Below are 27,686 nucleotides of genomic sequence, written 5' to 3'. Positions count from 1 at the left end.
AACAATTACTGCAAACTTTAAGAAGTTTAAACTACTACAGTAAAAGTATCCATGTATATTGCGGTTGATCAAGTCTGTTTCATTTCTGTTCTTTCCCAAAGCTTCCTAAACCAAGCAAGTAAACCACTTCTAGTGCCACAGGGTGCCAGGCACAACAGCTATCTCCTGTCTCCTTCACCAGAAATAAGTCAACCTTCTGAACTGAGAAACTACCTGAATCTTTGTTTAAAATATTCAAGTAGCAAAAATTGCCATTGGCTGGGGGTATCAGGAGCAAAGGTAGAGAGAAAGCCAGCCAGTAGTGTCAGGAGTAACGAACAGAACATTACTTGTTTAGCAGTTGAGTGGTATCATTTCTATCCAGTTTTCCTACTCTAAATGAGTAAAGGAATTGCTAATACCAAATATATATTAAGAATTAGTCCTCCTGCCCTACCTATGGTGAGGCCATGGCAAGCAGTTGACTGTTGATTAACTCCTAATACAAAGATTTGCTCAACAGCACATATTCCTCCTTGCTTCATCACAGTCTTTCCTACACTATGTGTGGGATACATCTGACCCCTTGGGTTATTTAATGAGAGGCCCCACAAATGCATGATCAAGACTTAAGTCACCATCTAATTGCTACCTTTCTAGAGGCATAAGAATTTACTGACAGTAGGATTTAAGATTAGTATGTGCAACTTTACTTTGTATGTATGCTTGCAGCTTCAACAGTAAATACATTTAAATATATCTCTGCTTCTAGACAGCTTGCCAGGTTAATTTTGCTTCATGTTTTTACTTGAAGGATTAGTTATGCAAGTGCCATATCATTATCTAACTGTATTAATCCACACAATATTCAACTCAAACACTGTTTTCAGTTTTAACTCACACCTCAAAGGGGCCACGAAAGACATACAACACAGCAAAGGCTCAGACATGTGGACCACCTTCGTACAACAAGCAGTTAAATACACACATCCAGATCCTTCAGCCCAGAACAAAAAAATAATCACATGGCTCCACACTGCTCAGGATTTCATGGATGCAGTGAACAGAGTTGTGCACAGCTGTTCACCACCTCCTCCAGTGCAAGAATTAGAGAAAAGTGAAACCAACATGCTGGAGACTCAAAACACCTCAGAGAACTGGCTCTTCACACAAGCAGCAATTAGGCTGCAAAACTCCTTTCTTCTGGGCACTCTTGATGCAAGAGCTCTGGATAAAAAAAGCACACCTGGAGCTATTAAATACAGACAGAATCACAATTCATGGAAGCTGGGATGAGCATTGCATGGAGACACCACAGGCATTTCCCTGTGCTTACACTCTTCTTCCTTGGCACTCTCTACAATCCATGGGATGAAAGACAGGACAGCCTTGTTGTTTGTGCTTGGACTAAGACATTCAATTTATCACAGGTTGTCACAAAAGTTTTTTTATTTTTTAAACTAATTAACAGTATACACATTTCCAAAATAATAATAATAATATAGTAAATGACTGGTTTGTGGTTCACAAGCCAGGAAAGGACAAGATACAAACAGGATCATCCGAAGTTCCATGCTTGAGACAAATGAACCTGGGAAGCACACAGAAGTTTTTCAAAACTCGCTGTGTTCAGCACAACCATACTATCCCCAGAAATACAAACACCATCATGCACAATATGCCCACTTAGATGGCAGACACATTTGTGGAAGTTCAAGTGTTTTAATGAATGGTTTTATTAAGAGACAGATCCACTCACTTATTACTTCCTACACCCTGGCATCCCACTGAAAGAATTAGGTGTTTTACAGCACTGCATAGATTACCACAAGCTTGCCAGGAATCATTGTTTCAAACACTCAGTTATTCTACCATTAAGAGATTATAGTTTGAGAAAATGCTCTGTAAATCAGCCTAGTAGTTTACTCAATCCTTAATCCCATTTTACAAGATCTAGGCTTTACCACTATTCTCTGCCAGAGCCCAACAGGACGCCTGGTAATGCTAAGCGAAAAGTGCCATGTGTAATGTAGTAAAGGTTAAAAAGCCAAATACTTCTTTAAAAAAAAATAATCAAATTCCCTCTTACTTCCCTCCCACATACACAGACTTTTCCAGGCTCCCGGGCTGTAGGGCATTGGTCAGTACTACAATTTGATTATCAGAGGATGGCTGGTGAAATGCAACATATAAAATAGCACTATAAAAACCTCCCAGTTCCCGTCTTCAGAGGGCGGGGGAGGCTGCAGCAGTGCCCCAGGGCTGCGCAGGGTGCAGGCCGCCTCTGCCCGAGCTGCTGCGGGCAGGCTCCGGCCCAGGCCCGCCGGCCCTCCCCCCCCACCCTGCGGCCAGAGGGATGGTGCCGCAGCCCCCGGCGACAGGCAAAAAAAACACAAAACAAAACCAAACAAAGACACCACCAAAAAAGGGACACTCAGACTGCCAACATGAAACCAGCCTAATACACACTCTGCTGCTACCTTACCGTTCGTAAGGCTGACTAACGGCTGAGCTGGGGATACAGGGACACCTCAAAAATACGGGGGAACGGAAAGGGGAAGGAAAATTCTCCAAAAAGAGGCGATTCGAGGGCAGTTTATTTACAGGTTACCACAGACAGACTGGAAAGCGTTTTCAGGAGCGACCGCGGCCCGGCTGAACGCCCTCACAAGTTACCCCCAGCGTCTCCCCTCACGGCACACCTGCCCGCGCCCCAAAGGACACACTCCCTGTCAACCAGCCCCCCTCCCCCAATCCCGCCCCGCCATTAGGAAGCGATGCTGCTTTTCGGCGGGTCGAAGGAGGGAAACGAAGACGCCTGAAGCGCCGGAGTGGCGGCGGGGGACGGGACGAGGCGCCCCGGCCGCCCCCAACACCGAGGCCCGCCGTGGAGGCCTCCCAACTGCGGCGCGTCCTGCCCGCCTCAGGAGGCCCCACCGGGCCGTGACGACGGCTCCGCCCGCCCTGGAGACGCCTCCGTCGGAAGGGCCGGCGCGGAACTCCGCTCTGGGTCCGTCCCCCCCGCCGCCGCCGCCGGGGCGGGAAGCGGAGCCGCCCCGGCGCTGTCTGAGGGCCGGCCCCCGCCGCCACAGGGAGGGGACGGGAAGGAGGGGGAGGGGACACCGCCCGCCCCGCCGCTCCCCCCGCCCGCCCCGGCGCCCCCAGAGGCGGGCGGTCGCCGATTGCTCGCCCGCCGCCCCTTGCCCTGCCGAGACGGCGCTCCCCTCCCCGCGGCGCAGGCCTAGGCCGCCGGCGGGCGGGCGGCTACCTGCGCTGGAAGTCCGTCTCGAAGGGGGCCAGGTAGGGGTCCCGCTCCAGCAGCTGCGTCAGCTTCGGCGGCTGCGGAGGTTGCGTGCTGGCGGCGGCCGCCATCTTGCCCGCCGCGGGATCCGCGCCGTGCCGCGCCGCCGCTATATACACCCGGGGAGGGGGGCCGAGGCGGGCGAGGCGCCCCCTGCCTCTCACTGCCCGGCGCCGCCCCCAGGCCGGGGCAGCCCGCCGGGGCCGGGAGGCGGCCGCCTTCGCCGCCCCTCCCCGCCCGCCGTGCCAGCCGCCTGGGGCACGCTGCGCTGCGCTTCCCCACACCCTCCCCAAATCCCCCCCGCGGCGCCCGGGGCGGCGGTGTCGGGGCTCTGGGTGCCTTAAGGGAGTCGGGACGGGGAGCGGGGTGGAGGATATCGGGGGGCTCTGTCCCTGGCTCCCCTGGCGCGGACGAGCCAGGGGCTTGGGTTCGCAGCCCCGGGGCTCTGCCCGCGGGGGGGTTGATAGCGAGAAGGGGACGGGGCGGGGGGGGGGGAGATAGTGTAAAAAAGCCGTTCTCAAAACGGCGCAGGGTGTCTGGGCGGGCGGAGGGGTGAGCGCGGGCCGGGCCTGGGCCGCGGCGCTGGCGGAGCCAGCCCTGAGGCGGCGAGCGGCGGCCCGAAACGCCAGTGGTGAGGGGCTGGGGCGTGAGGTGTGGGGATAGGGGTGAGGTGAGGGGCTGGTTGGTGAGGTGAGGGGCGAGATGTGCTCTCTCAGTAAAGGAAATTAAAAAAAAAAAAAGTCGCTGTCGGAGCCGACCTCCACGGCAGAGGGGGGTGTCTGCCGTCGCCCGGCGGTCCCCAGTTTGTTTTCTTAGTGCCTCTTTGATGTCCTTTTTTCAGCGCGTCTGCTGCCGGGCGAACTCTGCGTTCCCACGCACACAAAAAAAACCACGCACCACCACACACACACACCCCCACACACCCAAACCAGATTTGGTGTCATCATGAATGCTAGAATAAATTTCTCGACTGTTTGATAGGGAGCTGGCGTGCTCACAGACAAGGTCAGCAAAACAAGACTCCGGGGGCATCCGTGAGTTCTCATAAACACCCTGTCTGTACAGCAAAATGTTGTTTTACTGGACACATAAAGAATCTTAAACAAAGTAAAATTAATTCAGCTGATCCTAATGTGGCTCGAAATGCTGAATAGCTCAGGTAGATTGCTGTGGAAGTTTTTAATCTAATATCAGCATGTCTTATTTTTGGATAGGCCACCAGATATCCAAGGCAACTAATCACTAGCCTGACCATGCCTCTAGGCCAGCATTTAGCACTTTTATTTAAGGTCCAGCAATTTTGCTTCATTTAGACATGTAGTAAGAACGTGCATTTAGAGGCCTCTTTTGAATGCTTTTCAGCCACCGTTTATAAACTTCAGTTCCTGGATATGTTACCGGCTTTCCACAGCCATCTCCTAAATTGGTATCCTCAGTTTGTAACTCATCTGCCCTATCTTGGTGTCCTCTGAATTTTAGTGCTGCTTCCCCTTCCTGTCTGCCAGATAACTAACAGCACAGTGTGCAATGAACACTAGCAATTCATTTATTACTTTACCCAAAACTGGCTGCAGTGAAAGTTTCCATAATGATTTGTTTCATTAACAGTGTACGCTTAACTACACTGTATTTTCTTCCTTGCAGCAGTTTCTAAATACACACACAAAAATCCAAGTACTTTTGTCCTTTTATTTCTTATGGAGTGCAAAAAGTATTCCCTGCCCTAAGAATGAGTAGGGCAATACTCGTACTGTGTGCTATAGCAGTTGCCCCAGCAGGAGGCCTAAGCAGTTTTTGTTTGGTTATTGAAAGAAGTAGCATCTGTGCTGTAGCAGAACTACCTATCATATCCAGCTCTGACAGCTCAGGATTTCTTTTTTTCCCAGTGCCCACCATTTTTTCAGTTTCATTGGAGACTGAAAAACTTTTTAAAAATATCTGTGCTTCTCAAAACTTTCTGCATGGCAGTGATCCCAGTGCCTGTGCTAAAACAAAGTTTAACAGCTCTTATCATCTTACTCTTGCTTCATGCATCATACTATGTGCATCGTGTTCTTTTGCAAATGTGTCGCTCATTCTCACAGTTAACTAGTTTGGCAGACTAAAAGGAGAGTAATTACAGCTGATTATCAAGAGCCAGGAAACTGTTTTTTTACAATAGTTCTGTGTTGCCTATGCTGCTGCTGTGGAGCTTCGAGGTGTTTGGTACTGGAGAAGTCACCTGTGGTTGAAGTGGAGTTAGGAGGGGAATTCCTGCAGCCATTGAATTCATGAGCATAGGAAACAGGAATTTCACTCTTAGCACGGTCTCTCTGATTTTCTTCATTGTCAGGAAGCTCAAACAAGTTCAGAGAACCAGTATTAGCTGTTTGGCATAAACCCAAGAGAGAGATTTAGAAATCAGCATTAGCAATTTGTGTAAACAGTAGGAATATAGCTGTGACTTTCAGCTCCCTGAAGACAGGGACCCCTTCTTCATTTGGAAGATTTTAAGTAGAAATGACACAGTATCCAGCTTCACGTCCAAGCAACCCTGAACTTCAGAAAGTTAAATTCTGCAAATAGCCCCTGTCCCTATAACAGACAAAGCCCAAATGCTATATTTAATACTCTGTGAACTGGGAAATTGATTACCATACCTTACTATCTACTCGTGCTGGTTTACAACTTGGGCATGATTTTATCTGCCTGCTTTGTCACAAATAACTCAAAGATACTAAGGCATATATTATTGTGATGGTCTATTACACTGTGATCTAGCGAAGACTCAAAGGCTGAGGCTGGCTTTCAGGACGCTGCCATTTAGTCCTCTACCTGGAGGCAAAATGGCAGTTCAAACAATGAATGTTGTCCCAACAGCTGAATGCATCTTTGTGCATTTATCAGAGATTGATACAAAGCTGGCAGCTGCTGCTGACAGTAGAAATAGGAAGAGGAGGACTGTTTGTAATAACTGCTCTTTTGGGGGGACAGCGGTGGATCATATAGGAGTGGTGTCTAAGGCATGTGTGTGGCACTCAGTTACTGCTGAGGCTGGAGTCTATTAATGCACTCTGAACTAGTCTTTCAAGCTCATGCCTAAGTTATGTATACTTTAAAATGTTGCATAGCAATGCTGAGCAGTAACTGCATAGTTACAATTACTATAACGTCAATTTAGATATTTTTTAAATATGCAAAGTTCAAATAAAAATCAAAGTGTTGGATTAAAGAACATTCAAGATCTGGAAAGCGTTGAAGAAAAATGGCTACTCTTGTCATGCAGTACGTCCGTTTTGATTCACTAATATTTTGCACATATTTTGCAAAAGATGACAGAGATGCTAAACTGTACAAACTGGGTTAAGACAAAATCTTTTTTCATTAAGGCACTGGTTCAGATTCTCCCTCATCAATAGTGTCTGTTCATATCTCAGCCAGAACGGATCTGTGTGGTCTCTGGCTTTGACTGGCTCTTGCAGAGCCAGTTCCTGAGCTCCAGGTGCTTCTAAACCAAGTAGCTTAGAGCGGACCTGGTCCCTGGTCCTGGCCTGGCTCTGTAGGATGCTTCCAGACCTATCAGAGTTATCTTTGGGGTACAGGATTCTGCACTATGGTTGTCATGCACCACTGCTAATTTCTAGACTGTCCAGTCCCACAGCTATGAGATAGATAGGTAGATAACTCATACACAAGTTACAGTGTGGTTCCTGCCATGTCAGTTCCCAGACTGCTCAGAGCAGGAATATGGTGAGGATTTGCTGGAGTTACCTTCTAGCCTGCAGGGAGAGAAAGAAGGCAATGGCCAAGGATGACGTGTGTCCAGTTTTTATTACAATATGGGTCATTGCAAACATCCATACCTGGATGCTACAGTATGGTCCCAAATACCACAAAGTTCTGCTTTGCCTATTCCATCAGCTGTGCTCCATTTCAGCTGTAGGCGGTCTATAGACTCCTAGTTTAATCCATCTGAGAAAAGATGACAGGTACCTAAGACAGCAAGATTTTTTTTAACTCTGCTGTTGTGATCATTTAAGAATTACTGATCTCGCAAAGTAACAAGTCACAAGGCATGTCCTTTTTATGTTTAAATTCAATACTTAAAGGCTATATCCAAGATTTGTCATCATTTCAGTCTGGGCAGAACTCGTCCCAATTTCTTTCCCTGAAAGCCTTTTTACATCTAGGTGTGGTTGGCCCACTTTATTGCCCGCTTTACTTGCTTGCACATGAGGAGATGTATGCATTTTTTAATGCTATTGCACCTTTTGATGTCTTAAAAATTAGAAGTAGCCCATGGCCAAGGACTGAGAAACACAGGAATACACGAGCTCTTCCCTGTGCCTATGTTGGGTCCCACAATGGGCACTGTCAAGAAAATGTGTTCCTATGGACAGAGGCAGCTGTTCAAAAAGATTGGCATTTCAGTATTCCAGGAGAATGGATTCTTGAACGATTCCCTATGTCCGGTATAGAGGTGTAAGACATCTGAGCGTATTACAGTACATGTTGCAGCTTCCCACCATTGGACTGTTTTCTGCATGTTCAGTACATGGAGTTCAATATTTAGAAGAAAACAAGCTTATTTTGCCACATTGGCCAGCCATACTTACCCTTATTATTTGTTCAAGAATCCATAAGAAATCAATTGCACAGTTGTCATCCAGATCCAATACAAATGCTCCCCTTAAAAAAAAATAATTTCTCTTGGTAGTCTTCTCAGACAGATTGAACATTAGGAGTGGAGATTAAACAAGCTACTTAGGCCTATCTTTGGATTCTCCAAGGTGAGACACATAGGAGAGAAGAAATGGTCACTGTTGCACAGCTGCTGCCAAAGCTAGACCTCAACAGCATGCCACAGTTACATAATTAAAACTGCACTTCTAGTAAGGATTCAACTGTTCGATTACATACGAAGAACAAAGCACGTATCCTTGAAAATTGCAGCATACGTTCCAAGAAAGTGTTAGCATATCCATTAATTAGTTTATAGGTTTGGGGGGGGTTGGTTTTGGGTTTAGGATTTGTAAGAAATGTAGGGTATTCATTGGGACTATCTTTTAAGGTCTTACTTCTGCCCTGTCGTGGTATCAGGAGCTTTAAATAACATCATGTCTTTAAAGATCAAAACTAATGCACAATCTGAAATGCTAAAAAGCCAGTTTCAGGGTTGTCAGATTCCAGTAAGCGCAGTTGATGGGAATGCCATTTGCACTTACCACGCAGAGCAAAATGAAAACACATTCCAACAACCCGAAAGTCCTAGATAATGGCTGTTTCTTGCTTTCACAATATTGCAGTAGTATTATGATTTGGTGTCCTTATTTTGTATAACAGAGTATCAAAAAATGTAAATATCTTTCATAGTTGTTTACACAGTAATCAAGACACTTCAAAGTGTGATACCAATTAAAAAATATCAGCAGATGTAGAACAATATTTGTTGTGAAAATGCCTATGAGTCTCACTAAAAAAAGGTTTTAATTTAGCAGAAAGTCTTTAGTTTCAAGTAAGAAGTTATGAACAGGAAAACTTTAGGAATATCATAATATTTTTGGATGTTTTAAATACTCTGTTGTATTTAGGTCTTCTGTATGCATTTCTCAAAAGCAATTACTGCCAATAATAACATTCTACAACTGCCAATACTGCTGTTTCCTGGTATTTGCATGTGTTTATGTGTTGGGGAAGAACATAAAACGTTCGTGACTCTCTCCTTAATGCCATACCCACAGTATTTGGTAACTGTCACCTCTGTCTTACAAATCTGTGCTTATCTCTAACACTTAGGAAATAAGTAGCTTGAGCTCTCCAGAACAGTTGTCCCAAAGGAACATTCCTGATATTATTGCAGCGGGCTTCTGTAACAATATATTGCTATTAAACAAACAACTTATTAACGGTAGCCAAATATTGTATGGTTTATATCCAGTACGCTTAGAATTAAGAATGAAACACCAAGGCTTCAGCAGCAATTTTGCTTTCTTGTTGTTCATTGCCAGGTCTTTCCTAAAATCCCTGACATGTAATCCTACCTAAGAGGTCTCTTGAAGGCTGGTTGCATGGTCTCGCATCCCTCCCTGAAACACTACGGGCATTTAGGCTGACTGGCCTCTTGCTCAGAAAAGAAAGTGAGGTTGCCAGGTATCTGTTCAGAGGGTAACACATCTGATCCTGGGGGAGGACAAGTGAGGTAAGAAGAAAGGAGGAGATGCATGTTGCTAATGCTCTGACAGCTCTGTCAATATAAATTCATTAGTACGTGTAGAACTGTTTTAGTTTTCAGAAAGCAGATTGCATTCACCAATTTAGGTGTGTACTAAGTTCACCACAGTAAAAGCAGATGAATCCAGTGCAAATTTTGTGTGAAGTGCTGAACTTTTGGAAGTCCAAAATGCTTTCTGCAGAAAGTCTTTTAAATCTTGGCAGTATTAGTTGTGCCATTCAGTCTTCTGTGCACTCAGAATCTTGCTATAGGCAGAAGAGAACACCGTATATGGAACTAAGAATTTACTGTTAGTCCAGTAAAAATTTTAACAGTATAATTGTCCAAATTATCTGATTAATATGAAAAAAACCCACCCTCATTAATAGTGCAATTTAAATAGTTAAACAGAAGACACTCTAGCACCTATGCCTTTCTCTTAATATTATGCACCCCTTCCCGGTGTGCCTTGAGGTCCTCAGGTTGATGGTTTAAGTCTTCCTCAGGCAGATGGGGGCAGATGTGCTATGACAAGGCATTGGCCTCCTGAGGTCTTTGCCACACACCGCCTGATCTTCATGGGAGGAGTGGGTGTCTCCCTCCTCAATTTTGAGGATCCCAGCTGAAGTCTGATAACTGCATAACAGCGTCTCCCAGATGCAGGTGACATTAGGGATGCTGTTGGTGATGCTGCCCAGGGCTGTCGGATCCTTTCCCCTGGCGGCACTCACAGACGCGAGCTCACACGGGTTTAGCAATAGTCATTCAGGCACTAGGCAAGCAATGGCAATGGCGAAAAATAACATGTACCAGGCTAAAATTCTCCTTTTTTGCTAGATGGTCTGCTGAACACAGGCTAATCGTTACATGAGTCCAGCCGAGATGTTGCAAACTCTCCTACAACTCAAGGCTTCTTAACAAGACTGAGTGATGGTGCTTGAAAACAATCATTTTTTTCCTATGTGGTCTTGTGTGATGATAACACTTAAGGGTCTGAGGGTATAATGATGTATGACCATTGTACAATCACTGAAGCTAGTATAACAACTAAAATTACAACTGTAGGGTGTAAAGTTCAGGTTTCTGTAGGTGTCAGAAACCATAGTCTTGCTTTTAAGGTAATGACGTAATTTGTATCTTTACATTGCATGCGTGCCTATCATTGGGTATGTTACACGCTATGAGATAGCGCACAGTGATTTCTGTATGTATATGAACATAAGCAAATCCTACATAGATAATGGCACAATGACTTGAGCAATTTCATAATCACATCTTGGTCAAATTCTGATCTAAGCAATTGTCAAAACACTGAAAACTAAAATCCGGACACATGTAATGCGTGTCTTGAGTTGTTGTTTTTCTGGAATCTGCCTAAAGAGACTATGAAGAACATCTATGATGTTCAATAATCCATCTTTATAAATGCATCGCTCATCTCAGCAATGACATAGCTATAGATCTCCACAGTTACCTGATTAGCTCTAGTTCAATAATCATGCAACGCTACATATTATAAACATAAGTAACATTTTGATACCCTCTCAGCTTAGGGACCCTTGATTTCCACCACTTTCCAGATGTCTTAAAATATCCCCAGTACAATAAATGAAGGTGCAGTCTTCACAATCCCGATGATACAGAGCTACACTTACAGGTATACAATCTGTTGCCATAGGTGATTGTATTGTAGGCAATACAGTTTTCCATAGAAAATATTTTTATACCTCGGTGATTCACCTTTTCTTCTTAGAGCACTCAAAATTCTGTATTTTTTAAATATAGAAAGCTTCATCCAAGACAAACACATACACACACGCACACTTTTGTTAGGAACATAGGTATTCATAGATTAGTAAGAAGTACATCTGTCTTCACGCAGAAACAGGTTTTCTGTGGCTTGGGGAGGAATCCTTTAGGTAGGATCCCTTGTCTCTTATTACCTAGGTTTGTGTTTTGCTCTTGTTTTTAAACTCAGGCATGGCATTTGAGTTAAAAGAAAAGTAGTATGGTTTTTACTTTTCCTGTATGCATGTATCATAATAAAAATACCCGGTAAAGAAAACTAAGCGATATGCAGCTTACAGCGTGCATACATTTGGAAGGGATTGCTTATACTATACTATCTGTGGAAGATAAAATAAGCAAATATTATTACTAGTAGTTATCTTAGTTATCCAGGCTAGAGAACCGCCCTCAGTATGAGTTTCTGAGGATATCCAGGTTAATTAGCTGCATTTCTGTTTCCTGAATACTTTATGTTGAAGTACATAGTAATAAAACAACTACTTCATTACTACATAGTAAGAAAATTTGTTTTGTGTTAGTAGATAACTTTAGTAATCCTCCATCTGTTTTTGTTTTGCTTTGGTTCCATCTCTTCTTTGAAACAAACAGCTAAACATTTATATTTTAATTCAAATAGCAATCTTTACAATTCTGCGTAATTTTTGACCATAAGATATTAATTACAACCATGTATTGTACCGGTAACTTTTGGGTTTCCAAGTTAATGTGATCTGAATTCCAGTAGAATAGTTTAAGGGCTGATGGCTCTCAGTCAGTGTTCCTCAAACACCCTCCCTCTTTGATATCTCTTTGAGCCCTTTGTTTATCTTGCAAAATTCTCCCTGGATGTTGGATTCAGTCGCCTAATCCTATTCAAGAAATGGTTGATAGCACTGCCCAATCTGATTTTAGTTTAACCAGCCACTCGGTGCAGATATTTCTCACATTTTTGCGATCAGCTCCTGGAGCAGGGCATCATGCATCAGCAGTCACACGTCTCACAGCAGTTCTGCTCTCTCCTACTTGAATATTCAGCTGCTTTGTTTGTTAGCACTTCATTCTCTTCCTCTGCCTGCTTAATCAGAATAGCCTTCTGAATCGCACAGATCACAGCCTGTGCCAGGTGTTCAATCTTTTTGCGTTATATTATCTTCTCAGGCAACATCCAGGCTCTTCATTTTCCACTTGTCCCTTAGTTCCACCAGGACGGCAGCCCATCCCCAATAATAAAGTTGTACTTCGGTGTCTGTAAAGGTGAGGTGTGAGCAATTAATTGCCTTTTTCCTTATGCCAATCTTCAGTTAGGGATCTGGTAGGGGGCTTGTTGGAAATATTGTCCCAGTACTGCATCTCTTACCCAGTTTTCTCACATTGTTTCCATGTGTGTGTTTGTGCTAGGTCTGACTGTTTTCTTACTATACTATTTCCTACCCCTGCTTATGTGCATGGACTACTTTTCTGCCTCTTTTTACTTGTCGTCTCCTTTTTGTCACCTTTACCGAAGATAAATATTTGAGAGTAAATGCTGACAAAAATAACAGGTTTTACAGCTTCTAAGTCATACACTCTCATGGGTTTTTGTTTGTTTTTCTTGTTTACTAGTATTTAGTGTCCCCTAGATCACTTCTTCCCTCATATGGATTGCTAGCTCATTCCATACTGTGCCAGTATCTATAGGCCCTAAAACTAAAAGCATTTTTGTGTCCAGGACATCCACTACAACTCTTTAAATGCACCCTGGTTCAAATTCAAGGCTTGTCCATCTGTACTGTGCACAGAACTTTGAACAGAGGCTGACAACTTTTTCTGTTTCTAATACATCTCTGCTTTCTTTTGGCTTGCGAGCATCCAGATGATACAATCAATTCTGGTCTTCCTTTAAAGCTCATACAGTGTTATACATCCATTCATAGTAGGCAGTTGCCACTGCAGAAACTGACTGATTGGCAAGAACCTGTACCTCAAAGACTTAGTCTCTGCTGAATATGCCATTCCTTCAGCTCAGCCATTTCTTCTAAAAAGAAGAGGAGGTTGGATATTTCTAAGAGGAGAGTGGGCATGTCAAGTAAGGGGTTGGATTTGGTTTTCTCCTTCCTGGTTTCCCCTCTACCCTTGTTTCCCTTTCCCCCCTCTGTCAGCCTACCTGATTTTGCCCTTTACAAATAAGCCATAATAAAACCAAAATCTGTACTCAGCTGGGTCATGAGAAAGGAGCAGAGACAGAGAGCACTGATAACCTAGGACTATGATCAAAGGCTTTTAAAACAGGTATCAGCGAACTTTGGGCTTCTGTCCACTGTCCGCCTATCATCAGCTTGCTCAGACTGCCACCTATTTCCTCCTCTTCCTCTCAGATTTTCACGTCACGTTCACCACAGAGATTGCCACTTAGTCAAGCAAGCTTTGCCTGGATAGAGTTGCAGCCAGATCATTGGCTGTTTCTCTGCTTTCCTTGGATCCTTAGTGGTTCTGAATCACCTGGGCTGCCCAAAATTCATTTGTTTTACTGTAAATGAGATACTGGCCCGGACACAGGAATGCACATCTGCTACATTCATGGTCTTCTATGATGACTGTAGGCTTCCACCTACAAAAGATTTGCAGAGGGTTGGTTGCTCACCAGCATACTGGAAGCGTTCACAGAAGGGTTTGCCCGCATCTCCACTGATTGGTTACACTCAAAATCTCGTGTACTATGCCACTTACATAGTGCTAAGAATGTACTGTTAGTCTAGTAAATATTCTAATAGTCCAAATTATCTGATTCATACAGAAAAGCCTCACTTTTCTGATGTTATGGTCACCTTTCCAGTGTGCCTCTATGTCCTGAGGTTGGTAGTTCAAGTCTTCCTGATGCAGATGAGAGAGGAGGCTTACTTATGACAAGTCATCAGCCCCTGAGGTCTTCACAAGAAGAACAATAATGTTTGTTTTGGAGGTTCTAATTCCTCAGTCTTGGGTATGTTTGGTTTTATTTTTAAATCTTTTTCTTATACCATCTGCGTCCCTCTCATTGATTCCCAGATAGTTTGAATATTGCACAATATCTTTACTCCAGGGCTCTCAGCAGATATCTGCCATCCTCTGCAATTTTATTCCGCTATTATACAAATGTTAACTCTACTAAAATCAGTAGTTTCAGCAATATAAAACTGTAATTCCTTAGTGGAGAATCCAGGAGACAGGTTAGAGAGCAGTGGTTGATTTTTCAAATTCACAGTAGTTTTGCTGAAATACATAGTCAGCAGAGCTGTATAAAACCGGAGGTCATTGCATCATTAATTTCAAATTTGTCATTTAGCTACTTGAGTAAAGTATCTATAAATGGAAGACATCACGAACATTTATAATGTTGCAGTACAAAGGCCCATTTTACAGTCTGTCTGCGATTTAGTAGTTTGTCAATATAGAATATAAAAAACTTGAGTCCAATATCTCTTCCAATTTGTTCTGGTTTTGCAGAATTTGTCAAATTTATGTTAAAATTCTGACTCAGGTTATGAAAAGCCTTATATCCATGACTGTTGGGGCCATGAGCAAATCAGCTGATTGTGTGCTACTCTTTTATATTAACCAGCTGTTCTTAGATAAATATGCTGTAGAAATACTTAAGTACTCAAAATGTTCTGGTAAAAAAATGCAAATATTTTTATGTCTTGTTTTATTCCAGCTCCTTTTCCTCAAAGAATCTGAAATATGAATAATTGTGGTAGGATAAATGAGAATACAATAGGATAAATGACAAATGGAACAGTAGGTATACTGAATCTCTGGAATTCATCTGCCGTTTTCTTTGTGTCATCACTGACTCTCATAACATGAGTGTTCTAGGCAAAATTATTGTTATAGATATATATTTTTGCCTTACTATCAACCTATAAATGTAACATTTTTTTAATCAGTGATACAGTTCACTGTCTCTGGTCAGTCAGGTCAGTAGTAGTCAAATACCAGCCATGTTAGTACACTATAGAAAAGGAATCCTTTCAGAAGTCTTTCATGACTTACCCCTATTAAAACTTAGTCTTACAAAACATACTAAGTCCTCTCCTGACATTTTTCCATTCGTCGTTATTTAGGTCTTTTAACGTTTGCAGCTAAGGCATTAATTTATGCAAATGAAGAGATTTCTTCCTTCATAAAAGATCATTGTCCAAATGGTTATAATTATTTGTTCTATTTCCTCTTTCTGCTGTTTCAGCTGCAGAGTTAAAATACCGAATGGCTCTTACAGTTCATGAATTATCTGTTGTGTCTTGACCTACGCACTCCTTCAGCTGTCTCCTCAGTAACTCCTGTGTTGTCATCTGTTTCAACACATGCACAAGAAAAACTCACAAAGGTTTCCATTCTGGGAGCTGAGTCATTTTCTAAATCAGGACCATCATCCTTTGAACACAAAATCTTCCTCTGCAGAACTTAAGGGCAAGTATTACGTATGTGATTTTACATAGGATGTTTTAGCCTCTCTTACTTTAAATTATGTGTCTGTCTGACTGAAAAGCACATAATTTAACAGCATCCACTAAAATTTTCTATTGTATTCATATCCTATATGTTATTTAATGCCAAAAACTTAGTTATCTTTCTCAGTTCTGTGTTCTGTTTCCTTTTATTTTTTAATCACGATTTCAAAACATACATCTTCACTGGTTTGGTTTTTGTACATACATCTAATTTCTGTGTACTGTGACTACATTCCTGTCATCCAGGAAACCTCCAGTGCTTAAGGAACATAACCTCCTGTACAATCAAATTGTTATTCAAATCGTACCATTAAAAGACACTCACGGTGAATATCAATCTGGCTGAAGTCATATGATATACCTAACATTTAAAAGGTCTGACTGATGAGGACATATATTAGACATCCTGAAAGTGAGGATAAGGCAAGACCAGCTGTTTTTTCTTATCCTTTCTTAACACTATAAAATACCATACACATTCTTTGTATTTCTAAATGAACAGACTTGCTTTTAATCATGTCTCTGTGCTTGCCAAAAATGTATACTCCAGTAGGTTGAAACCACTCTAGCACTATTACAAGTTATTAACACTATGATTTTTCCTGTTTGTCTCCAAATTGCTGGGTTACTTGCAGCTCCGAATAAATTTACGTGAAGACTTCTGAAGAACTCTGTGTTTTGAGTTGTATTACATTGTTTGGAATAAAACTTTTCAGCTGATTTCTCCAGTATAATTCTTTTCATATTTTAGGAATTTTCATGCTAGCTCTGTTTTTATAAATACTGCCATGATTAAATTTGTAATCTCCCTTTTTTACGTTTTCTTCCTTGCTTTATTTGCTTGCTTATCTTCTCCCTATCACTTTTCCAGCTCTTTTTTGTTTTAATGTGCTTTTTTTCCCCTCTTTTTTTACAGTAAGTAATGTTTAAAGTTACACAGAAGAAAATCGAGCCCCGTGTCAGTGGATGAGATAAGCTTTATGGTTTCTTCATGATCTCATTGCATGTTGGTGAAGGGACAGGACTGTGCAATACGAGATACAAGTGTCATCAGAATATTTCCGTGGTTTTGTAAGGAGCTGCACAAGGAGCCATTCCTTTTCTGTAAGATGAAGCGTGGGTATTCATAACTGTAAAAAAATAAAATACCAACACTGCCAACAACAAAAAAGTAACTGCCATATGTTGTTCCTCATTTTTCTAATATCCTTTCTTCAGAATGAAGCACGGTTATTGGTATTCAAGGAAAAAAAAACACCTCCACAATAATAAAAACTATCACCTGTTGTCTACCAGTTTTCTAAATCCAGAAATGTTTTGAAAATTTAACTTACATCATTAGTCAGGTGTCTTGCCCCAGTTTTTCATCTTTAGAATGAACTAAAGTATTTCAGCCTTTAGCGTCTGTCCTCCTTGTTCACATGATTTCATTTGTATTTTGGGGACCAATTTTTCATAAACATCAAGACCTCTTTCAACACTGACACAATAGTGAGGAACTGAGGTGGCTTCTGTTGTATTTCTGTAGTAAATTACCTTCATTTTATAACCTATTCAATACTCAGAAACATGAAAACAAGGCTTTTTATAAATTTGAATCAGGTCCATTGTGCCTTTCAGGTTAATGTATTTTACATACTGCTTTGAGTGCAAGTTTGCATATTAACTGAAAGAGGTTTGATTAGTTTTATTCTCTTCATTCTATTCTTTTCAAAAAAGTCTTTTGCATTGTATATTAGCTCTATTAGTAAAATGTATAACATCTTCTCTGATAACTTTCCATTAAGTTAGAGAAGATTCAACAAAGCCTTTAATTTCTTTTGTCTTACATTGTAAACCTGGATAGTTAAGGGAAAATAAAATCTTCCAAGAATATGGTATCTGCGTGTAAATGTAATACTGTCATTCATCGTTAGAGATAATATGCAGAGGTTATAGCTGTGTGAGCTATTTAAAAATCTAAAGAACCACATTCAGAATGTAGTCATGTTTGGAGGAGCAGTACATAAAAGTTATCCCTCAAGAACATATCCTTCTAAAGGGTAACCAAATATAATTATTTTATGTGGTGCTGTATAATTGAGATGACTTGGAATTCCCCCTCTTGTAACACTTTTGATCTAGCTGTTGGGTTTGACAGGCTAAGGTTAAATCTCCTCCTATCACGGGTTAGGAAATACTTGTAGTGCTAAGAATAGCTCATTAAAGGTGGATGGAAAGTCTCCTTTTCCAGTGTACGTATTAATTACCATAACACTCAGTGAATTTATCTTTGCTGGCAGAATGACATAATACCTTGCTGCTCTATCAATGAAAACTGAGTTTCTTGTTGATTACACTGTTACTTGCCTGGAATAACTGGGTCCAATGAAGTAAAAATGGGGAAAGTGGGGCAAGATTTTGTAAAAATATATGGTCCTGTTCTAAGGTAAACAGTACCTGTTTCTTTTTAGAGACAATTTGAATTGAACACAGGACTTTTTTGAGCCAGTAAACTCAGATGATCTGATCCACTGTTGTTCCGGACCTCATATGACCCTCTGCTGAATTATTGGCTTTGCAGCAATGTCAATGATGGCAGAAAACAGGTTAGTAAGTAAACTTAGCAATGTGCTTGAACCTTAGGACTTCAAGCGAGCAGTGCCAGGGACATCTGCGGCCTGAAGGCAGAGACAAAACACTCCTTTCCTCTTACAGTAGACATGGAAAACTCTTGGTAAGGAAGAAGGGCTAGAGAATATGTACGTCACCAGCTCTGTGTGTCTCTGTTTCTACAGGACCACTCTTACCCTTTCCCACGTTCTCTGCCCCAGCACCGAGAGAAACGCTGCATAACCACAGTTTAGGATGTATGCTACAATGCCTTCCTCTGTTCAATCTAAAATAATTTTTTGACCCATCTCCCAGAGTGCAGTGCGCTGCAAGTAAATTACAACCCTAAGAAATTTGTAACACATGCAGCCTCACTTGACTTTCCTTTCAGCTGCTGAAATAAGATACTCATTTTCTCTAAAGTGTACGTAGATGGATGTCTTGAGTTTATGAACTGCCAAATGTGTGACTTGGGGACAACTGCCAGAGTTGCAAGGCAAACAAGAAGCTGCCCAGCACTGGATAGTGGCAGAGATTGTCTAAAATCCAGTTAAGGATCTAGTGTTCCTAATAAGAAGTGCAATCCATCTGTGGAGTTCTTCCAATAAAACAGACATCTCCAGGTCTCATCATCACGAAATGACAGATTAAGTATAGAAGAAAGATTTCAGTATACCTTCAAAGCACATGGTACTAGGGGAAAAAATGCTAAATAAACGATCTCAACATAGTTAGGAGGAAGAATTTTAGCCATGGAGTCTATTCAAAGAATGTGAAGAAAAACCACGTGAAGAAAAGTAAAAAAAAAAAAAATACATAATTTACAATGCTTAATTTTCATGCTTTTAATTAAACTTTGCAGTATCTTATTATAACTTGGCCATTTTTTCAACAAAAAAACTAACCAAAAATATGGCATAGTTATTTAAATACTTAACTGTGACCCACTCTGGTATTGAAGGGAAATATAAAGCATTAATTTTTTTAGAAACCTTTTCTCTAGTTGCTGAAAATCTTTTCTATGAGTTTGAATCTTGTCTATGCATTATTTTTGATCTCTAGGTAATCCACAGGTAACCTGTGAATAGCATTCATATCTGGAAATTTGAGTTCTGTGGCTTGTTTTCACTAACTTGCATGATACTCCTGTTAGCTGTGGACACTTAGCACGTTTTTGGTGCTAGGTGTTTTGGCATGGCTAGTTCAAATACTGTTTTGAACAATGTTTCTTGGACAGTCATTTAAAATTTGTTGTTTCTGTAAGGCTGTGATCATCAAAACCCAAACATAAATTACTGAACATGTTCCTTCACCAATTTGACCAAATATTCCCGAAAAAAAATGTTCAGCATTCACTGACTGACTGGCAGAGAGACGTGCCTTTATATCCAGTAGTACTGTCTCCCATGGGACAAGAACGGTCGCTGGACCTTGCCTCTACCTAATCTCTTCAGGGCACAGTCTTTCTGAGTGACAGGGCTCTGCCCGCGTATTGCAGTAGCAGAACTCCCCCGAGATGCTATCCTTAAACCTGATGAGCCCACAGCATCCCTTATTCTTCATTTCTGTGTTAAAATCTCCTTCTCAGAAGTGCATCCCTTGAATGGTTGGATTTCAGTATGCTTGGATGTCCTACAGCGACCGCTTTTTGTCCAAGTCCCAAAGACGCATCTTTGTATCCTACCTTATTAACGCAGTAAGCCAAACGGCGATTCGCCTCTGCATGACACCTGTCTGGGTAGTAGACCAGCATAGAGTGACTTGCAACCTCTCCTAGAATGGTTTTACACAAAACAGCAAAATATTTGTCCATATCTTGCTGCAAAGCATATCCACTCCAATTAATGAAGTAAGTCAACTTGGCAGCAGTATGCCAAGCGGCATTGCCGCTGTCGCAGATCCCCTGCTCAGCACCCATCGTTGTGCTCTGCAGATGCTAACCACCTATCCTCCCCGAGCTGGATTTACCCCGAGTTTTGATTGTAAAACTTAAAAATGAGAAAGCAGGGCTGTAACCTGGAGATAGGCAAAGTAGGTCGCTCCTTAGTTAACAATTCCACTATTTCTCTTTTCATAACTCTTGATATATTCTTGGATGTATTGCTAATCACAGTCTGGTTCCCTGCTTCCTAGATTCTTTGATTAATTCCAAGCAAACTTATCATGAAAATATCAAGCAGTTAAACTGAGATATGTGTAATATTCATGAAGCATATATCCCCCCAAGTTCTAATAAAGTCAGAGGCACTTATCTTGCTGGTTAGCTTTCACTCAGCAAAAGGAAGGATCAAATTATGACCCTTTACTACAGTTGTTAGAGAAACCTAAGGCTGTTTATTTTAACTAGTACATTAAATAAACATGATGATTGTTTTTAATGGGATGATTCTTGGTAGCATTATAGATGGCAAAAAGGAAATTTTTTTTGGAGGACCAGATCCTTTAGCCACCCCAGGTAGCCAGCTTACATTCCTCCCTGCTCAGAGAAACATTTGTGGGAGAAGTGTCTTAGGGCAGTCTGAGCCCTAAGAAGAGTTCTCAAGGCACAGCTCACAGATGAGCCAGTTTACTGTAGTTCATTTCCTAATCTAGTTCATGCCGTTCCACGGTATTATATTCATCCTTCTCACCCTCAGGACTTTTTTTTTTTTTTCTTTTTTTTTAACCTGCCATACCTAAAGGCATCCTGAAGAGTAAGGATGTTAATTGGGTTGAAAATGGTAAGGATGCATCAAATTCTGTCTTATCTGCAGTGCTCTTCCTGCTCTCAGGACACCTGAGTGCACCTGCATCCCAGAACAGAAGCTTGAACACGTATTTTTCTGTGTTGCACACAGCTCCTCCCTTGACCTGTTATCAGTGGCACATTACGCAGTGAATCAATTGTGAATCCCACAATATTTCTCCTCATTCTGTTTCTGAGTAAGAGCAGCTATATGCTCGAGACTTTCTTTGATATTTATTGCCTCAGTTAAAGCATAATTAGCTCCATGAAAAGGAAGGGGATTAACTATCTCCACTTTAGCTGAGACCTCTATCACCTTTACATTTCAGGCTTCTATTTGGTTCTCCAGCTATTTCAATTACCAGTCAAGGAGGGTTTTAAGTCTGCAGTATAATAATACTGGCAATTACTGGTAAAGAGCATTTTACAGCATTAACTAGTCTGTCCTTACCACATCCTTTTCAGGCAGGCAAATAAATGTTATTATCCTCATTTTACAAACACATTGATTAAGTGACTTGCCTAAAGGCCACACATCAATTTCAACGTGAGTGCCGAGATTAGCCCAGAGAAACTTCTGCATTGCAGTCACAGGAAAAAATGATCTGTATTATCAAGTCCACCCCCCCTCAGAAACAAGAAACACTTCTTAGATGCGTAGTATTGATAGTGTTTACCCGCTTCACGTCCCCCATATGCCCGTATGCTTTGTCCACCTGCCAGCGGCTCCTTGTTGATGGCACAAAATGGCTCTCGGTATGTCTCTAACACAGGAAGGTTTTCTGTCTACCTCCTGGTTTCAGCGCAAGGGCTGGAAAGCTCTGCCTGGAGAAGCCATGAAACTCCCTCATGGATAGCTGAGCTTGTGGAGGCAGAGGGCAAGGGAAGGAAGAGGGGCTCGTGCCACTCTTCAAAGGGCAACATGAAGATGAGCAATGACCTGAGGGATTAGGAAGAAATGAGGAAGATCTTCCACCATTTTATGAAAAATTTTTAGCCTCTCCAACCAAGCAAATTTTCAGTTCTTAGGTTGTGTACAACAGGTACAATTCTCTTTTCTATTGCTGCTGTAGCTAGTGTTTGCAAATGGTCATAGTTGCATTGGTAACACTGGAAGTTGAGTCTTCAGCTCTAAAATGCAGTAGCATCTCTAGTCCTCAATCTGTTGAGCTATTGGGTAAATTGCTCAATTTTAAAGCACCTGCTTTTAAATTTGGAAGGAATTTTGGATTTGATCTCCAGCATCTGGTTTAGACAGACAAATGTGTCTGTGTTCATCTCTGATGAGCAACACAGACCTTACTGCATGCGTGTGCTATATATGACAAATGAAAGTATGACAAGTAACATCATAGCGTGCAAAAATCTGTTAAAACATACTGAGTTCCTAATGTTAAAAACCTGCTCTCTTTACAAGCAGTTATTTGTAAGGAAAAACATGATGGTGGCTGTATTTGTTTCCCCTCCAGAACAAGTCTTCCCTACCTAGAAAAATAAACAAAATGGAGGAACTCAGGACAGCACTTTTAACAGCTAATTAAGGCCATCTACATGCAAGGGTAGCAATGTTTTATTCTGATTTAGGTACAGTTCACAAGATCTTTCTGACTCAACTTCTAAATGTGACAGAAAATCAAAATAATCGTAAATCTTTTGAACCGCAGTAGTATAGTTCATCAGCGGATTCACAAATCTGTCATTAAAGCCCACAGTGTCATTTGCCAACACCTGAATTTGACCTAGTCATTGAAGCTGATACTGTGCCAACGTCTGAAAGCAGATACATTGAAAAATTGTCCAGCATTTATGATAGATACTGGTATTTCAGACCAGACTCCTAGGCGATGAATTATATTCTTAATAAGTATAGATGACAAAGTTAAATTTAGAAGTAGCATTTGAAATAGTTGCCAAGTTTTTAACCGAAGGTCATTTGGACTTCTTTTTTTTTTTTTTTAAACCATGCGCATGTAGACACTCACAGGAAATGTCTGAACTTGCCTTCAAAATACCTCAAATATTATCCATATGAATTATACATTTGCCTTTTTTCCCTGGGTTTAAAAAGATTATTTCTTGCATAAAACTAACATCATTCAATTTATGGCTTGTGAGTCACCTGTAGATTGCAGTATCAGAATTATTCAATAGGTTTATGCCTGTCAGAATTTTATATTAGCTCCATTATTCATTATCTGCACAAAAAATAAAGCGTCTTTCTAAACGAATGCTTAAGTGTGTGTGTGTTTTCTTGGCACTTCATTGGCTTGGTCTTCTGTGCAACTCTAGTCCTTATGCTTCCACCTCAGAATTATTAAGGTGTCGTATACAGAAGTGGTAAATTTAGCTGCATTAAACTGTGATAGAGGGTTAATCTCGCCTAGTGAAAAAGCAAAACATGGCTGGATGGCCATAGATGTGATTATGTGTTCTGAAGCCTGATAAATATTGTATCACGCCACAATTTAAGATGCTCGAGGGCTTCACAACCTTAATTGCGTTTTAATGATGGCAACTCTGTTCAATTATGTACTCCAGCTCCTTCAAAAAAAAAAAGAACTTCAGTCTTTAAAATGATACCATGGTACATCTCACATGCAGGGCTGCTGCAGTTTTTGGGGGATGCCCTGTTGTCTTCAGTGGGTGCTAAGAAATTCACCCCAAAGGCTTCTGCGTTGGGAAAAAAACAACGCAGCTGAAAATATAATCAAGAATAAAACAAGAGGAAGTAATAAGAAAGATAAAATAATGGAAGACAATGTTTGCATGAAAATGACATTGTGTTCTCTTTAGATTGCACGTTCTGCATAGTAAGTAGCATCTAGTGTTTTCTGAGGTGCATTACACTGCACAGTGGGAACTTCCATTTGTGGTTGATCCTTAGGTAATACCACAAACATGACTGTTGAAAAGAAGTTTTCTTATAGTTCTTTCTGGTTTGTAATTTATTTTACTGAGTTTCTCATAAACTCCATACTACCTCCTTGCCAAAAGAAATCAATGGTTTTGACTAGGCACTTGGATTCCAACCTACTGAAGTACTTAGAGGCATGCCTATGCCTGTCTTCTGAAACTTTTAGCAGTCTCATTGCCTTTGATGAAACTTCTCACATCATGAGAGTCACAGGCATGCTTTACTGTTTCACTCGATTAAGATTTTAGCCATTTTTCTTTTCTTTACATTTATTTCTAAGACCTTGCTTCTTAAAACTGTACTGTGTCGGTGATACTTCAGCATTTTATTATGGGTTTTGGCTCAGTTTTCTTACTCAAATGTTCACTAATAACTCGTCTCTTTCATTCGCTTCCAGGATCCACTCATGATTTTAATAAATATCTCAAGTCGGAGTGTATAATGAAATGAAATATTCAGCTGTGCTTTCAAAAGAAGTTAAAATTACCTAGCGAACATAGAGACTGGTGCAGAAAGACTTATTTTCACTTCCAGAAGCCCTAACAAACAAAAGTATTTGTGTTTGTCCAGAATCACAGTTTGTGCAGGAACTATGGGTGAAATTCTCTTTGCTTCTCATGTGCAAGAAGTCAGGCTAGCTGATCAAAACACTCCCTTCTGCCCTTAAAAATCTCTGATGTATTTTGAAGCTTGTGATTGCAGCATCAGATCAATGATATATTATCTTTGTTTCAAAAGAACAATCCTCTGTGATCATTACTGCTGCATTAGCTGACCGTTTTGATTAACATAACACAAAACAATTTAAAAAAAATCCATTCATGTTCTTATCTCCAGAGTTACAATTTGAAATATGGAAAAAGTGTAGTGAGAAAATGGGTATTCGCAGGAAGAAGGTGCCTTATATTGCCCAATCAACCCCTCTGTGGTGGGTTGACCCTGGCTGGACACCAGGTGCCCACCAAAGCCGCTCTGTTGCTCTCCTCCTCAGCTGGACAGGAGAGAGAAAATATAACAAAAGGCTCATGGCTCAAGATAAGGACAGGGAGAGATCACTCACCAATTACCATCACGGGCAAAACAGATCCGTCTTGGGGAAATTATCTTAATTTGTTACCAATCAAAATCAGAGTAGGGTAATGAGAAAATAAAAACTAAATCTTAAAACACTTTGCCCCCACCCCTCCCTTCTTCTCAAGCTCAACTTCACTCCTGATTTCTCTACTTCCTCCCCCCTCCTCCCCAGCACAGGGGAACAGGCAATAGGGTTTGGGGTCAGTTCATCACACGTTTTCTTTGCTGCACCTTCCTTCTCAGGGGAAGGACTACTCACGCTCTTCCCCTGCTCCAGCATGGGGCCTCCCATAAGACACAGTCCTCCACAGACTTTTCTAATGTGAGCCCTTCCCACAGGTTACAGTTCTTCACGCACTTCTCCAGTGTGGGTCCCTTCCACGGGGTGCAGTCCTTCGGGAACAGACTGTTCCAGCATGGGTCCCCCACAGGGTCACAAGTCCTGCCAGCAAACCTGCTCCAGCATGGGATCCTCTCTCCATGGCTTCACAGGTCCTGTCAGGAACCACCACTGCCACTGATGGGCTCGGCCTTGGCCAGCAATGGGTCCATCTTGAAGCCAGCTGGCATTGGCTTTATCGGACATGGAAGAAGCTTCTAGCACTTTCTCACAGAAGCCACCCCTGAAGCCCCCCCACTACCAAAACCTTGCCACACAAACCCAATATGCCCTCTGTTATCTCATGGTGCTTTTCAAATAAATGATTTCAGGTAACTCACAACTTCTAAAGGGATTTGAAGGTTATTGCATTCCATTCATTTTGAAGTAGATTGGATACTAAAAATAAAAAGTAATGACTCAGAGCTTACCTTTCCTGACTCTGGAGCTGAAATGGTAAATATTTAATAAGGGAAACTCTTTCCCAAAGTTTCGTGCTTCTTTGTCTTTCTCTACAATAAAAAGCAAAATTAATTTCTAAGCACATAGTTGTCCAGGTACCGCACTCATGGATAATTATGTTTCCATAGTATAGATGCACAATCCCCATCCTGCAAAAACATGTGAGGATTTTTACTGATGATAATAGCCTGATAAAGACAGCGAGAATATAATTGAAGAGCTACCACTCACTGTTGAAAAAAATCACGTAGGTATATAATCTTTGCCTTCATGCAATGCAATGGCTAAATGGACTGAAAAAACCTGATACCATATACTTTACTGTCTTGATATCACTGGAACATCTGCAAAGGTGATATATATATATTATACAGATTACCGTATATATTTTTAAAAAATGCATATAATATATATGTATATAAATAGTATTCATTTACTCTTGAGAGCAGTGGGCACGGTGCAGCCTTTGTACTTTAGCACACTTTTCAAACAGGGAAAAATACAAAGGCATAATGCTGACACTCTTACTTCTTTCTTTGTAAGGTCTAAATAGCTGAAAATAATTTGTTTCTAGTTCTGATTGTTAAAAGACTTTTACCTAGAAGAAAAACCTATTAGGAGGAAACAGATGATGCTTTGTGCATAACCAAGTGAACAAAAGGATCTTTTTACCAGGAGACATCATCCCAAGGAGACGCTGTCGCTCCTTTGGAAAATATCTCTCAGAATAGCACAATATATTTGGCTCAAGGTAAGAGATAAATAAGGGTGTGCTGGCAGGGAGAGAAGCATGAATACGGAGTACGAGGGAGAAAGTACAAATAAAAATGCCAATCTGGATATTTCAGCTCCCTCTCCAATCATCTTCCCACACTGTCAGATCCACACAGGCTCTGGCTCGGATCCTTGCTCTCTGTCTGAATGATTTCAAAGACACTTTGTTTTTCTTTTTCTTTTTTTTTTTTTCCCCTTAAGATGGGAAAATATTGTTTTGTAGAAGCTAGCTGGCATAGAAACAGTAAGAAAAATTCTCCACAAGTCTTTATTGATCCTAACAGCTCCCTGCCAAAAGCAAATGCACGTACCATAGGCACTGAAAGTCCAAAGGAGTTCTTAAAATGACTTACACGTAGGAAATAGCAAAGGTGCTCTCTGGGCCTCACCTCGTCACTAGGAGATAATGTGAGCTGGGTTGCGGGTAATCTCAGTTCAACAGCCTCTGGGGCTCAGATTACCTGCCCTGCTTCTTACCCAGCCTTCCCAGGGCAACACAACCACGGGGGAGCCTCGGCGTGGACGGTGCACTCAGATTGCTTGGTCAGTGCACGCAACTCAGAAGCCAGCACTGGCTGCCTGTCTTGTGTTAATCCAGCTTGCTGTTCTCAACAAAACCAAGCAAAGCAAAGCGTACCCTGAAAATTCTCACTGCAAATTAAACGGATTTTTTCTTCTGCTCTGTGACTACCATAAGAAGATGTTATCATTGTCCTTTTGCTCTGCAAAGTACAAGAAAATGCTTTCTGCTAGTAGCATTAAGACAGAGATTTCCATCTTTCAAAAAGCAGCTAACAGAGTACATCAGTAGTAGCAGTCACAGCGTAGTCCACAAATATGTGTACATGGCCACGATGTTGCATATTGAAGATAGCTTGAAATTACCTCATGTGGCTACTCTGTCTGACTGCTAAAAGTGTCTTGAAGATCAGCGTGGTACAGACGCACCTTGGCATCTGGTTTGATAACCAGAGCTAGCTAATGTTGAGCTGCTGAAGCTAAATTGCCAGTTACCTACTTTAAAGCTATCTTAAGAACATCT

At 41.5% G+C, this 27,686-nt stretch overlaps 1 protein-coding gene and 1 long non-coding RNA gene across 9 annotated transcripts in view; one reads left to right on the top strand and one right to left on the bottom strand.

The window, feature by feature from the left end:
• GBE1 (1,4-alpha-glucan branching enzyme 1) overlaps nucleotides 1-3,455 on the bottom strand; it is a 163,572-nt gene extending 160,117 nt beyond the window's left edge. For 2 of the 5 annotated variants that reach the window (XM_074599292.1, XM_074599302.1), the window contains exon 1: nucleotides 3,248-3,363. Coding sequence is in view for 2 of the 5 variants with exons in the window: in XM_074599272.1 (XP_074455373.1) it covers nucleotides 3,248-3,351 (104 nt within the window). In the remaining 3 variants the exon portion in view is untranslated. Of the gene's footprint in view, nucleotides 1-3,247 lie in introns of all 5 variants that reach the window. The other 3 variants (XM_074599272.1, XM_074599282.1, XM_074599313.1) reach the window with 3 other exon arrangements.
• Nucleotides 3,075-17,950, top strand: LOC141748006 (uncharacterized). 4 transcript variants are annotated; one of them, XR_012588880.1, is made up of 5 exons: nucleotides 3,137-3,279; nucleotides 9,268-9,458; nucleotides 14,071-14,217; nucleotides 15,460-15,683; nucleotides 16,641-17,602. It is a non-coding gene; the product is annotated as an uncharacterized LOC141748006 (long non-coding RNA). The 4 variants fall into 4 exon arrangements; XR_012588881.1 differs by lacking the exon at nucleotides 14,071-14,217 and having other exon boundaries at nucleotides 3,075-3,279; nucleotides 16,641-17,950; XR_012588879.1 differs by lacking the exon at nucleotides 9,268-9,458 and having other exon boundaries at nucleotides 16,641-17,946.
• Nucleotides 17,951-27,686: the final 9,736 nt, after the last annotated feature.

The sequence above is a fragment of the Larus michahellis genome, chromosome 1, assembly GCF_964199755.1.
Source record: "Larus michahellis chromosome 1, bLarMic1.1, whole genome shotgun sequence".
NCBI classification, from domain to species: Eukaryota; Metazoa; Chordata; class Aves; order Charadriiformes; family Laridae; genus Larus; species Larus michahellis.
The sequence above is the reverse complement of the archived record's forward strand: the minus strand, read 5'-3'. Positions and strand labels throughout refer to the sequence as shown.